The sequence below is a fragment of the Apodemus sylvaticus genome, chromosome 20, assembly GCF_947179515.1.
Source record: "Apodemus sylvaticus chromosome 20, mApoSyl1.1, whole genome shotgun sequence".
NCBI lineage: Eukaryota > Metazoa > Chordata > Mammalia > Rodentia > Muridae > Apodemus > Apodemus sylvaticus.
The window spans coordinates 45,928,140-45,940,773 of NC_067491.1; the positions used below are offsets into that span (position 1 = coordinate 45,928,140).

At 40.4% G+C, this 12,634-nt stretch overlaps 1 protein-coding gene across 3 annotated transcripts in view; it reads left to right on the plus strand.

Annotated features, from left to right (window-relative positions):
* Gas2l3 (growth arrest specific 2 like 3) overlaps window positions 1-11,632 on the plus strand; it is a 35,134-nt gene extending 23,502 nt beyond the window's left edge. For 2 of the 3 annotated variants that reach the window (XM_052165358.1, XM_052165359.1), the window contains 2 exons: window positions 3,759-3,866; window positions 6,683-11,632. In XM_052165358.1, coding sequence (XP_052021318.1) covers window positions 3,759-3,866; window positions 6,683-7,972 — 1,398 coding nt within the window. In that variant the 3' untranslated portion in view covers window positions 7,973-11,632. The remainder of the gene's footprint in view (window positions 1-3,758; window positions 3,867-6,682) is intronic. The other variant, XM_052165360.1, reaches the window with a different exon arrangement.
* Window positions 11,633-12,634: the final 1,002 nt, after the last annotated feature.

The window sequence follows — 12,634 nt, forward strand, 5'->3', positions numbered from 1 at the left end:
ATGCTAGCAGGACGGAGGAGGCAGAAAGCTGCGAGGATAAACTGATGGGTTTCTCTGAATGTTGTCCCTAACAGACCGTATGCAGAATTGGTGTATGGTTTTCTCAACAGTACATGCTCCTTCTGTAGAAATTTAATAGAATCATTTCTATATGTCCTAAATCATCTTCAGTGACTGCCGCATAAGTGATGGGGTTGGACGGAATATCAAACATTTTCCGCTGACTGTAATTTAGAGTAACTAGAAGACTTGTAGACTAAGAAAAGCTTCTAGTTGCTTGACTTGTAGACTAAGAAAAGCTTAGTGTAGGAAATTATTTGACAACAAGAATAGATCATCAATAATAAATACGTAGTAATGCTTCTTTTCTTATGTAATACAATTTCTGTGATAAATCATTCAGCCCGGGGCCTGAAGAGCAGTTGGTAGAGGGCCCACTGTACATGTGTGTGTGTGTGTGTGTGTGTGTGTCCACTGCTGCAGGGTGGGAGGTAGCGGGCAGAGACTCAGTTTGCGAAGCTGGCTAGTCCACCAATCTAGCCCATTGATGAGCTCAGAAGAAGAAAAAGGAGGAGAAGAAAGAAGAGAAGACACACTTGATATAGACTTCTTACCTCCACAAACATGAGTTTACACTTGCATTATACAAATCAACATAGAAAACACATATATCACACTAATACATACACACACATATATATACACACAAAATAAAACAGAATAAAATTCAGGTTACCTTGTAAAACATTGTCAGTTGAAAAGGCGTTTACTAGCTCAAAAGTATTTACCTATATTATCTTGTTGATACATTTGATGATTGTAAGTATCAGAATGGGAAGCTGAAATAATATAGTAGGTAGAAATTATTTAAATCTTCATGAAGCCTTAAGGAATGATGATTAACAAAGGAAACTGAAATACACTTTGTTAAATAAAAAGTTTCGATATAACTTATTACGTGAAGATGTACACTTGATAGGAAAAACACCTTCCGTGAGCAGAGATGCAGGGACTCTGTTCATACAAGAAGAAAGTTTAATGTTGAAATTTAATAATTAAGGAAATAAGATAGCAACAAAATGCCATTTTGTTCCAATAGCAAAAGTTTTAAAAGTTGGGAAACTGAAAGCTGTATAAATTGTGGTGAAACTATACTTAGGAATTCCTATTGTTAATGAAAACTAATGTATAATTGTGAAAAGAGATATTAAGAGCAGTACACATAACTCTCTTTTCATTTTTATTATAACAGTTCAGTAAAAAAATAAACATTTTTGTTTATTATACTATTATTTATAATGGAGAAAAAATAAGTAGTATTAAAACCCTCCAATAGGGCAAAGGCTTGATAAATTAGGATTCAGTATTGTCACAGAATGATCATTTATTTTGTGTGTGTGAATTGTTATTGTGAGACCACAACCAAACATAACCTCTTTCGATATATATATCCAATGGCCACCTCTACATGCCCATTATATGCAGATACCCTAGATTAATATTTAGCATATAGGACAGTTGTTATTTGGTTTGTCGTGTTGGAGCCTATTAAATATGCAAATTGAATATGAAGTTTTATAAACTTAAGGAAGTTTGACCTTCAGGGTCTTGTTTCATGTGTGTGTGGACGTGGATGTGTGTGCACACAGGCAAATGCACCCTGGCTGTCAGTAAGAGGAACTTTGTTGAGTGACTTACAGGGACCAATACCTGCCCTTTACAAGCACATTTCTTAAGTGAACACCATATGGAAATAGAATCTATTAATATAATGTTCTTATCAGACCCTCTGAAGCTGTAATTGTTAACTTATTTTTGGTGGATAATTAAGGCAATCATAAATATCTCTTTAGTGCACAGCTAAATTGGATGTATCCAAAGAGAATGTTTAAAACATTAGGATTAAGTTCAATTAAATGAATATATTATGATATATTTAGTATGATAAGTAATTGTGAAAATAGTCATGACCTTTTTTGTTGTTGTTTTGTTTTGAGATGGAGTCTCACTATGCCACCCTGGCTGGCTGGAACATAGTATGTAGACAAGGCTAGCTCAAACAATTGGAGCTCTCCACCCCTTTCCTCCAGCATGCTGGGATTAAAGATGCCAAGCATGACTATATATATATATATATATATATATATATATATATATATATATATATGTGTGTGTGTGTGTGTGTGTGTGTGTGTGTGTGTGTGTGTATATGAGGAGAAAGCCCAATAATTTGTCTTAAAATCAGATATATGTTTTTTTTCACTTAACCATATTTCAGAATGTAAAATATAGATTTACTGAGTTTCTTTTCCTAGCTACTATAATTTTACCATTTTCTGAGGTTCAGGGAATATTGAGGAAAGGAAAGTCCAAAGACTGCAAGAGCCTTGGAGGAGTATTGTGAGATAGAACTGCTGTGCTCGCACACTCACAGCAGTTGGTTGTCTGCATAAGACCCGCACAGCAGGATTGATCCAGTCAGCACTCCAGCAGGAATGGGGGTCACCAGGTCCTACCTCTAACTCAGAAGCACTTGGCATTTGGTAGATGTTGGGGGAGGGAGAGTTGGATTTCTTTAGATGTGTGGCCCCCTGTACACTAAGTGTGCCCAGTGGATTATCAAAGAGGAGAGGGGAGGGCAAGGGAGGGGAGGGGAGGGGAGGGGAGGAGGCAATGGCTGTTCATCCAGAGGTCCTGAGTTCAATTCCCAGCAACTGCATGGTGGCTCACAACCATCTCTAATGTGAACAGAAGCCCTCTTCTGGCTGTCTAAACACAGTGACAGTGTAGTCACATACATAAAATAAATACATCTTAAAAAGAGAGAGAGAGAGAGAGAGAGAGAGAGAGAGAGAGATCATTAATTTGGGAAGGGGACACGAAGAAGCTGACAAATGGGGACGCTAGAGGCAGATGTGGTCAAAATTCATTGTGTGCATGTTTGAAATTCTTTTTCTTCTTCTTCCCCCCCCCCCCCCCCCCCCCGAGACAGGGCTCTGTGCTAACCCTGGCTGTCCTGGAACTTACTCTGTAGACCAGGCTGGCCTCGAACTCAGAAATCCGCCTGCCTCTGCCTCTGCCTCCCAAGAGCTGGGATTAAAGGCATGGGCTACCATTGCCCAGCATGTTTGAAATTCTTAACGACTCATAAAAGATCTTTGAGGGATAAAAGTAAGGTTTTTTTTCCCTTTCAGTTTCCTCGTGCTTCTCGAATTGAGATAGTGTTTTACCCAATCCCGAGCATATAGGCATACATACGCCTCTGCTTATTTTAGCAGGAACTTGGAACAAATCTAGGTATTCCTATGAAATTAGTTTAGCATTGTCTTAATGGAAAAGTGAGAACTCTTATTTAGCCAGTTTCTGACTAGATGGTCCTTGATTTGAGGCAAATTTAATTATTTAGGGATTAAAACAATTCAGGTTTATTGATGAGCTCATGTTGGCCAAAAGTCCAGCCGAGTGTGTTTGAGTTACCGTTTACAGCCGCCCTTCAGCGTCTGTGATGTCAAGTCTGCTTTCAGTTGGTCTAAGTGGGGAGGCCTAGCCCTCGTCACAGCTAGCTGTTGTTGCTGCTCTAACTGTGTCTGATTTCAAAATCTGTTAACAGGGAATGGAGAAGAGACATTATAGGGTTTAGCAGGCTTTATATTTTCATCTCTGAGATTCATTCTCCTGTCAAAACAGCATTGCATTTTAAATTTCAATAGGAAGTTTCCCTGGTAAGCACTGAGTGTCACGCTTGTTTTTAACCGCAGGTTAAACACATCGCTGAGGATCCTCCTTGTAGCTGTTCTCATCGGTTTTCTATTGAATACTTATCTGAAGGGCGGTACCGGCTGGGGGAGAAAATACTCTTCATAAGGGTAAGTCTGCTCCTTACAGCCTGTATTCGGGAGACTTGTACCCGCCTCCTTTTGATGCCTCTTTACCTTGTAAAAAAATTAGAAGGGCTATTCATGGAAGGATTTCACTGTATAGGAAAAATATGGTATGCTTGATTCCAGGAATTTTAAGTGAGTTTGAGTAGATGCTTTTAACATTCAAGTAACTAACTAGAAGACAGCTGAGACTGCTTAAATATTGGATGAAATTAAAAATACTTGCATGTGCTTCTGGGAATTTACTGCATTTTTTCAGATTTTCTTAAATGGAATAATTTTCCACCAACTCCCTAAGAAGAAATGGACAAAATAGAGTGTTCATTAAGATCAGTATTAGTAGTCAGAAAATAAACAGAAATATTGCCACTCGTGATGAGAGTACTTCTAGGAGGCAGCATAAGGTCTTTGTCTTAGGTCACAGCAGTATGGTGAGAATGCCCGTGTTGTGGCCGTGCTCTGGTTTATGGTGAGAATGCCCGTGTTATGGCCGTGTTCTGGTTTATGGTGAGAATGCCCGTGTTATGGCGGGGTTCTGGTTTATGGTGAGAATGCCCGTGTTATGGCGGTGTTCTGGTTTATGGTGAGAATGCCCGTGTTATGGCCGTGTTCTGGTTTATGGTGAGAATGCCCGTGTTATGGCGGGGTTCTGGTTTATGGTGAGAATGCCCGTGTTATGGCGGTGTTCTGGTTTATGGTGAGAATACCCGTGTTATGGCGGTGTTCTGGTTTATGGTGAGAATACCCGTGTTATGGCTGTGTTCTGGTTTATGGTGAGAATGCCCGTGTTATGGCGGGGTTCTGGTTTATGGTGAGAATGCCCGTGTTATGGCGGTGTTCTGGTTTATGGTGAGAATGCCCGTGTTATGGCGGTGTTCTGGTTTATGGTGAGAATGCCCGTGTTATGACCGCGTTCTGGTTTATGGTGAGAATGCCCGTGTTATGACCTTCCTTTGTCTCATCTGCAGTCAGTTACTTCTCTCTTTTGTTGATAAGATTTAAAATGTCACCTGTTTGGCCTTCTTCTCCTTTTGATATAATTCAAGAACTGCTTTCTCTCAATTGAGGAACGCAATATAAACGTACTTAAACACAGTTCCACCATCCACGTCTCCTCCAGTTCACACAGAGCCCTCACGTTCCCACCCTGGATCCAACTCCTGGAGAAACCCAGTCACTTTCCGTCTTTGAATTCGTGTCCTCTACGTCTCCGCACATGCGTATAACGCGTTCTGATTAGTCTCCATTCTCTTGTGATCTCCCCTCATCCCGATCAACTCAACTTCATCTTCCCTACCAATCCCTTTCTGTCCTTATGGCTTTTGGGTTTGTTTTGCGACTTAATTAGTTTAGTGAAGATCTTCCGTGACCGTCAGTGTAGGTATTGGATTGAAACTATCCTTTGGAGCCTAGCAGGGGTCACCAATGGGTATCCAACTGAAGGCAATTTCCCTTCTCCCCGTAACAATCAATAGCAACTAGAAGCAGGCTAGCTGGCTGTCAACATTAATTAGCTGAACTAACTGGAAGAGAGACTTGAGGGTAAGTGACTGTGGGGTCTTCTGTTTTCCATTCTTAGCAGATTGTTAGCAGGGAGAAGTAGGGTTCCCTAAGCCCCTCCTCCATCCACGCCTGACTGATGGCCCCGTCTTGCGCAGGCTCAGTGTAGCTATCCACAGCAGCTAGGAGTTCATCACTACAAGGGCTGTGTCTCGCCCAGAAGATAACATTTCTCAGCCTTTCTTCCTATCATCTCTTACACCCTTTCCACCTCCTCTTCCAAACTGTTTCCTGAACGTCAGAGGGAATAAGTGAGATTACATAGACTTGACACTCTGAGGCTGTGAATCGGCGTTCACCATGGCTCGCTCTTTAAAGAGCGCGTTCTTTGATTAGGGCCAGGAGGAAGCAGCACTTAACTATGTCGTAAACACGAGGCTCACAGACAGGGACTTAGAGCAGAGTTTAAATATGAGCTCATATAGATCTGAAGACCTACCAGCTGTGCGGACAGGGACCCGAAATCCTGCCTGGTCATGTCGGCAGAGCCAGGGTTTGTTTTATCCCCACAAAAATACCCATGTAGGGGCAACCTGGCAGGTTTGAGGCTAGCCACAAATATCTTAATCTCTCAGAGCCATTCTTATCTGCAAGGATAACTTATAATATAAGTGACTTGCTTTGTTTTAAAGATTTATTTTATGTATATGAGTACACTGTTGCTGTCTTCAGAGACACCAGAAGAGGGCGTCAGATCCCATTACAGATAGTTGTGAGCCACCGTGTGGTTGCTGGGAATTGAACTCAGAACCTCTAGAAGAGCAGTGAGTGCTCTTAACCACTGATGCTGAGGTATCTCTCCAGCCTTCTATAATTGTTTTAAAGATGAAATTGATAGACTATAACTTTCAAATTTAAAATACAAGTTTTAGTTGTTCTAATTACTTTTTTGTCTACCTACCACGAGGCTCTCTGCTGTCTCCTTCCCTCCTGTCAGTACTCAATCCACGGAACGATGTTGTTATTTCAGTTTTCTTTATTAGTTGTGTGGATTTTAGGATACAAACGATTTGTAAATATTTGTGTTACAAAGTGAAGGGCTCTTATTATTATGTATATCCTAATACTAAATTTATTATTCTAGTATAAGAAAAAGACTGTCAATTTGGAATGAAGCTATTGACATGTACTTGGAGTTTCCCAGGTTGTAGCAAATAAATGTACATCGTGATTATGAACAGATTGAAGCTGTGAACCTCACAGTTTCCCTGTTGACTTCTTTATTTTCATTTTGGGGGCAGATGCTTCATGGAAAACATGTTATGGTCCGTGTCGGCGGAGGCTGGGATACTCTGCAAGGATTTTTGCTGAAATATGACCCCTGTCGAATACTGCAGTTTGCTACACTAGAACAAAAAATTTTAGCATTTCAAAAAGGAGTTTCTAATGAAAGTGTGCCAGATTCGCCTGCCAGACCGCCTCAGCCTCCAGAAATGAACCCTTTGTCAGCAGTTAATATGTTTCAGAAACAAAATTTAAAACCTGGCACACCAGTGAGTGTTCCGAAGAAGGAGAAACAGGTCCGCCCACCAGGTGCGCGGCAGCCCGCGTCGTCAGGAAAAGGTAATCTGGCTTCCCTGTCTACCCGTTCCAAACATCCAGATTCTCCAGCATCATTTCCACATCCCAAGGTCGCATCTTTGAAGGGCATAGCAAAAAAGACGAATGCTCCTTCCACCAGTGTCTCGTCTTCTCTGTCGTCTCCAAATCCAGGGGCTAAACCACGCACCGCCCAGCATGCATCAGAGTCGGTGAGAAAATGCGTCACCTTCCCCAAGACTACTCAGTCCAAGGCTATTCCAGCCCAGAATCCAAGAGATCCATCTAAGTCTAGACTTTTACCGAATAAATCTCCTGGAAAAATTGAGCCAAAGCATTTGAAACACAATCCTCTTTCTTCCAGGGATGAGTCATGTGCACATTTATCATCCAAGTGCCCAAAGCTACCTAAAGGGACCATGCACGGAAGGCCCAACCCTTCTCCTTTCCAGCCATCTGCAAAAGCGGCCAAACCCAGTTCGAAAACCAGAGCCATAGGTTTAGGGGCACAGTCTCAGCCACCTGATAGAACTCCGAGGTCAGGGGCAGTCTCAGCACAAAGACTTCAGTCTACATTGAATTTAAACAATCCAGCTTCTGTGTGCTCAGGGTCCTCTGCAAAAGCTACTCAGGAATCGAAAGGTAAGAATACAGTTTCAGTTGCCAAAAAGCAACCTCAGAGTAAGGGTGTCTGCCAGAGTCCGGGACCTGGCTCTTCCAAGTCTCCTGGCCGTACCCCACTGTCGATTGTGACCGTTCCCCAGTCTGCTACCAAGACGGAAACTGTCTCGAAGTCAGCAAAGATTGCCATGAAGAGTCAGTACTCTAAGGCTAAAGGGCCTCTCAAAAGCAGCAAGCCAGCAGCCTCCTCCAGGAACCCACCCTCATCCAGTAAGGGAGCAGGCGGAGGAGATAAAATGCCCAGTGCCAAGAAAAAGGAAGAGGATGACCATTATTTTGTTATGACTGGAAGTAAGAAGCTTAGAAAATAAATATAATTGTATCGTTTCCACAAATCAGGGTGATCACTGAATGACAATCCACAAGGGTCACCAAAGATCTTCCTGTTTGTGTGTGTCTGGAGAGCTGCAGATATGAGGTCAAGCCGGGCCAGAGCTGGGCCAGGGAAGCGACGCATGCATTTTGTGTATTAGTGGACAAATGGTTGGATTTTGATCCGCATCATTTTGCTAATGTCTGCTGTTCGAGGGGAATGTAGAAGTCTAAGAACACTACCAGAACCTTAACTGTTGTTGGTTATATTTTTGAAGCGGTGTTAACTATGGGCATTATCTGCTAATCGCAACTCTGATGCTCTAAACACTAGTTACTGTGCTCGGTCACAAAGCAATGGTTTGCTTGGCGTTACTGTGTACCTGTAACCCCAGCTCAGAAGGCTGAGGCTGGGGTGCATAGTAAAACCCAGCAAGGTTTTGAAGCGTGCTGAAGTAGGCACCTAAGTTAATTTATTGGTCAGGAATCCTGGTCCAGCAATCCTAAGTCCCAATGGGCCCTGCTGCGTACTTTGCTATTATTCTGGAGTAAATGGAATTCTTATTATTTAAATCTCTATAACCTTTCCATATCAGAAGGGACTGTTTTTTAATTAAACTGGGCTTTTATTAATATTGGTATCATTTTATAACCAGTATTTTTGATAAAAAGAAAAAAATTCAACCAAGTAAGTTAACTTATTGACTCATAAGCTGAAATTTACTAAGAATTAAGTTTTTTTATTAAAAAGTATATTATATATAATAATCTAGACACTTTGTATCTTATATTTTTAGATGAAGTCTGTGCAGTGTGATGGGGAAGCATTTAATAGCTTTTAGCACATTAAAATATTTTAAATAGACATTTCCTACGTGTACAGATAAAACTTTTTTTCATTAAAATAATGTTTTGATGCCAGAATTAGGTTTTAATGATCTTAAAATTAAAAGGGATGGGGGTGTGGCTCAGTGGATAAATCACGTCTAGGGCAGTCGTGGGCACTGGAGTTTGGATCCCCATACCTACATCCAAATCTTGGTGGGCTTCATGGTCTGCCTAGAGTCCAGCACTCGGGAGGAAGAGGCAGGATCTCCGGGGACAAGCTGGCTGGCTAGACAGCCAGTGCACAAGATTCAGCCTTTTTGAGAGACCCTACCGTAGTAAAGAAGGAAGATGCCAAAGTCAATATCTGGTCTCTCCAGACCCATACATATATATCTGCACGCATGTGCACACACATATATGAATGCATATATATATACATATATATATACACAAACACATGCATGTACACCACATATATTGACACTTGCAAAAAATCAAGATGGTAGTAAGAGAGCCTTAGAGTGATATAATGCACACATCCCATCTAGTGACTTGTATTTCTTTTGATAGCACACTATCGATTTTAATTAGGATCTCAAATTATGTTCATTTCATTAGTCAGGCCACGTTGTGCTCAGTTTTCCAGTGCCCAGCAGACAGTGCATGTGGCGCCTTCTGTTCTGTAGGCAGATTCTCTTCAGAGATATCCAATGATGTAATGACAGCATAGACTCCTTCCACCCACAGGGATACTTGTAAATGATTTATGTACGGGCTTGTCACTATTTAAAGTGTATTAATGTACTTTGAGAACTTTTAAGGGTGTTAAGTAACTGTGGTATTACCAGTTATCCTAAGTTTTAGGAAGGAAAAAAAATGGTCTAAGAGGTACATGCTTGTAATTCCATTGCTTGGAAAATAGAGACGGAAGGATCAGAACTTCAAGGACATCTTCAGCTATGTACTGGAGACTTGTCTCAAAAAAAAAAATTGGCATTTTTGACTTCTCTTTTATAATTCAAATGCCCTCCCTTTAAAATCTCCTTTCCATCTTCTTTCTTTGCGATACTGAGGATCCTGTGCTGGGGTGTCTCACATCCTTAGATAAGCATTTTGACTGAGCCTTCTCTCCAGCTCCTTCAAATAAGGTTTCTAACTCAAACAAACTGGCGAGCACTGTAGCTGGCTGCTAGCCGTCTCTGGACCTACATACAGCCTGAGAACCCTGTGTAAAGATCCAGTGATCTTTACCCAAACAGTTTGCTGAAAATCAATGATCAACTCAGGATAGCAGAAAGCCACCAAAAGCTTCCCAAACTCCCCTCGGTTCTGAGCATCACAACTAGCAATATTTACACCTTTGAAAGCGCCTCCAGGACTCAAGAGATGCCAAGAGCATTTCTGGTCATCATGAGTCTAACACACCTTTCAAAGAGGGAGAATTGTACCTTTATAGAGGCTATTTCCTCATAGAGAGGACCATAAAACTATTTCTAGATCCGTAACTTCTGAGAATTAAAAGAAAAATATAAATTATACTCTAGGCGGACTGAGTCTGTGACTCACTAGATTGCACAGTTTTATAAACATTATCTTTTGTGCTGGGTAATCAAGACTGAGGATACTCCCAGACATCTGGCATGAATTCCAGAATTAACTTTAGAATTATTTATTTAAAATAAAGGTTTTTTTTTTCTGTCTGCTCTTCAGAATTTGTCCAAATATAATCATGTGTAAGGTGAATTTCTTTTTCTGTGTACCTTGTCTTCCCTAAACATAGGTTATATGTGAATAAGTAATTCAGTTCCGTGGGTCTAGAGAGAAGGCTCACCAATTCAGAACACTTGGAATTCTTGCGGAGACCTGGATTCTCTGCCCAGCACTCAGAGGGAGGCTCCCAAGCAGCTAGAACTCTTGTTCCAGAGGATCTGATGCCTGCTTCTGGCCTCCACAGGCACCAGGCATGCATATTGTACGCATACACACATATAGGCAAAGCAGTCATACACCCAATCAATCATCAATCAAACACTCTAAAAAACCCTTCCTACAAAATGTTTTGATTTTTTTTTTTCCTAAAGGAGCTGGTAAAGCTCTGTCACAATTTAAAAAACAAAAATTATACTGCAGTTATACTCACTTCCTTTTACTAATAGTGTGACATTACATAAGGTCTTTTCGTGTTTGATTTTTAATAAGCCAAATATTAAGCATAAAATGTTGATGTACTGGGAAGACGCAATGTGTGGTTTCTTTAAAAAATAGAATGCTTTTCTTTTTGTAATAATTTACTAATGTGTAATTGTATAAAGCTGAACAGGAGTGTGAAGTGATGACTTTGACGCTAGGCTTCAAGCGAGGCATTTGAGGAGAGCACCTTCTGAACGCACGGAGTGTTAGTGCTCTTGACCTGTCATCTCCACAAAGTCTCGTTACACAGCTGCGGCTTGCCTGGCATTCTCTAGGTAGCCCAGGCTGGCCTTGAGCTCATAGCAATCCTCCTGCCTCAGCCTCCTGAGTACAGGGTTTGCAGGTTTCAGCCACCACATCCAGCTTGAACTTGTAGTTCTTAATGGATAAAGGAATAGTTTGGAGAAAATAATTTCTTTGGCAATCTTTTTTATGTCTGTCTAATTTAAAAATCTGTCACTTCCTTAAAAGGAGCTAATAAAGGTTGTGATGGATTCTTACATCCAAGTTTCATCCCACCTCTGTGCCATTTGGATTTGTATATATTCTGTTGTGTTTTTTTAATTATTGTTGTTTTGTGCCAGCAGTATTTGTATCCAATTTAACTTATATTTTCTCAAGTATTAAAATGTCAACATAAACCTGTCTCTGTTTTTTCTTTGATGTATTCTGACCATGTTTTGATTATTTGACCCATATTGGAAATTGCATATATGAAACTGATAAGAGTTTTATATCTCACATTATTTTAAGCATTTTTATTGTATTGTTTCTAGATATTGTTTCAGAAAGTCCAGATTCATGGCTCATTATCTTTGAGATAATAGAAATGATCAGTTATTAAAATCAAATTCACACCAACACTGCGCTTACAGAAAATCGCTGATGATAGAACTTCAAACTTCTTCCATAGTCCTATCTCAGGGCCATACTTTGATGTACTGTACGTATATTTGAAATCCTTTTTTAATGTTCTTTTATGACCAGAGCAATTATTAAAATGCAGTTAACCTAGTATATATTTCCTGTGCTGTTTCTAAGAATAAAATCCTAGATGTAATTTTATGTTTTCCCAAATTTATAAGGGTAAAAATTTTAAATGTAAGTGTATTTTATGACATTCTGGAAAACATTAGGAACACTTAAAACCTTTTCGGGTAAATATGAAAACACAGACATTTTATTAAGTGGTTTTGCAATCTCTATACTGTTAATGTAGAAAACCCACAATTTTGAAGGAATAGTGCAAAGATAATGTATTTCTATCTTTCTACGTTAGGTGGGAACAATTCAGGCGCTGGTTGGAGCTACAGCCCCAGTACACACCAATTAAAATTCACCTCTCTGGCCTGCCTTTTATGATTTTTCTACCAATTTTCTTACGTCACTTTAAATTACTTCACATATTACAAAGGCATGAACAAAGAGAAGAAACTGGACTTGTGTATGACTGTTTGCCTCTAATGAACAACTGTGTCTGCTGGGCTGCTATGGGCGAGAGGATAAGAAGGATGTTGCCTTCATGATCCTCTGGTGTCCATCACAAACCACTTTTAGTTAGGTAACACAGGGCTTTCCAAGAATTCCATGAGAATTGGTGTTATCTTTACCGGACTGTTAGAACCATCAGGGAGGCAAGAATT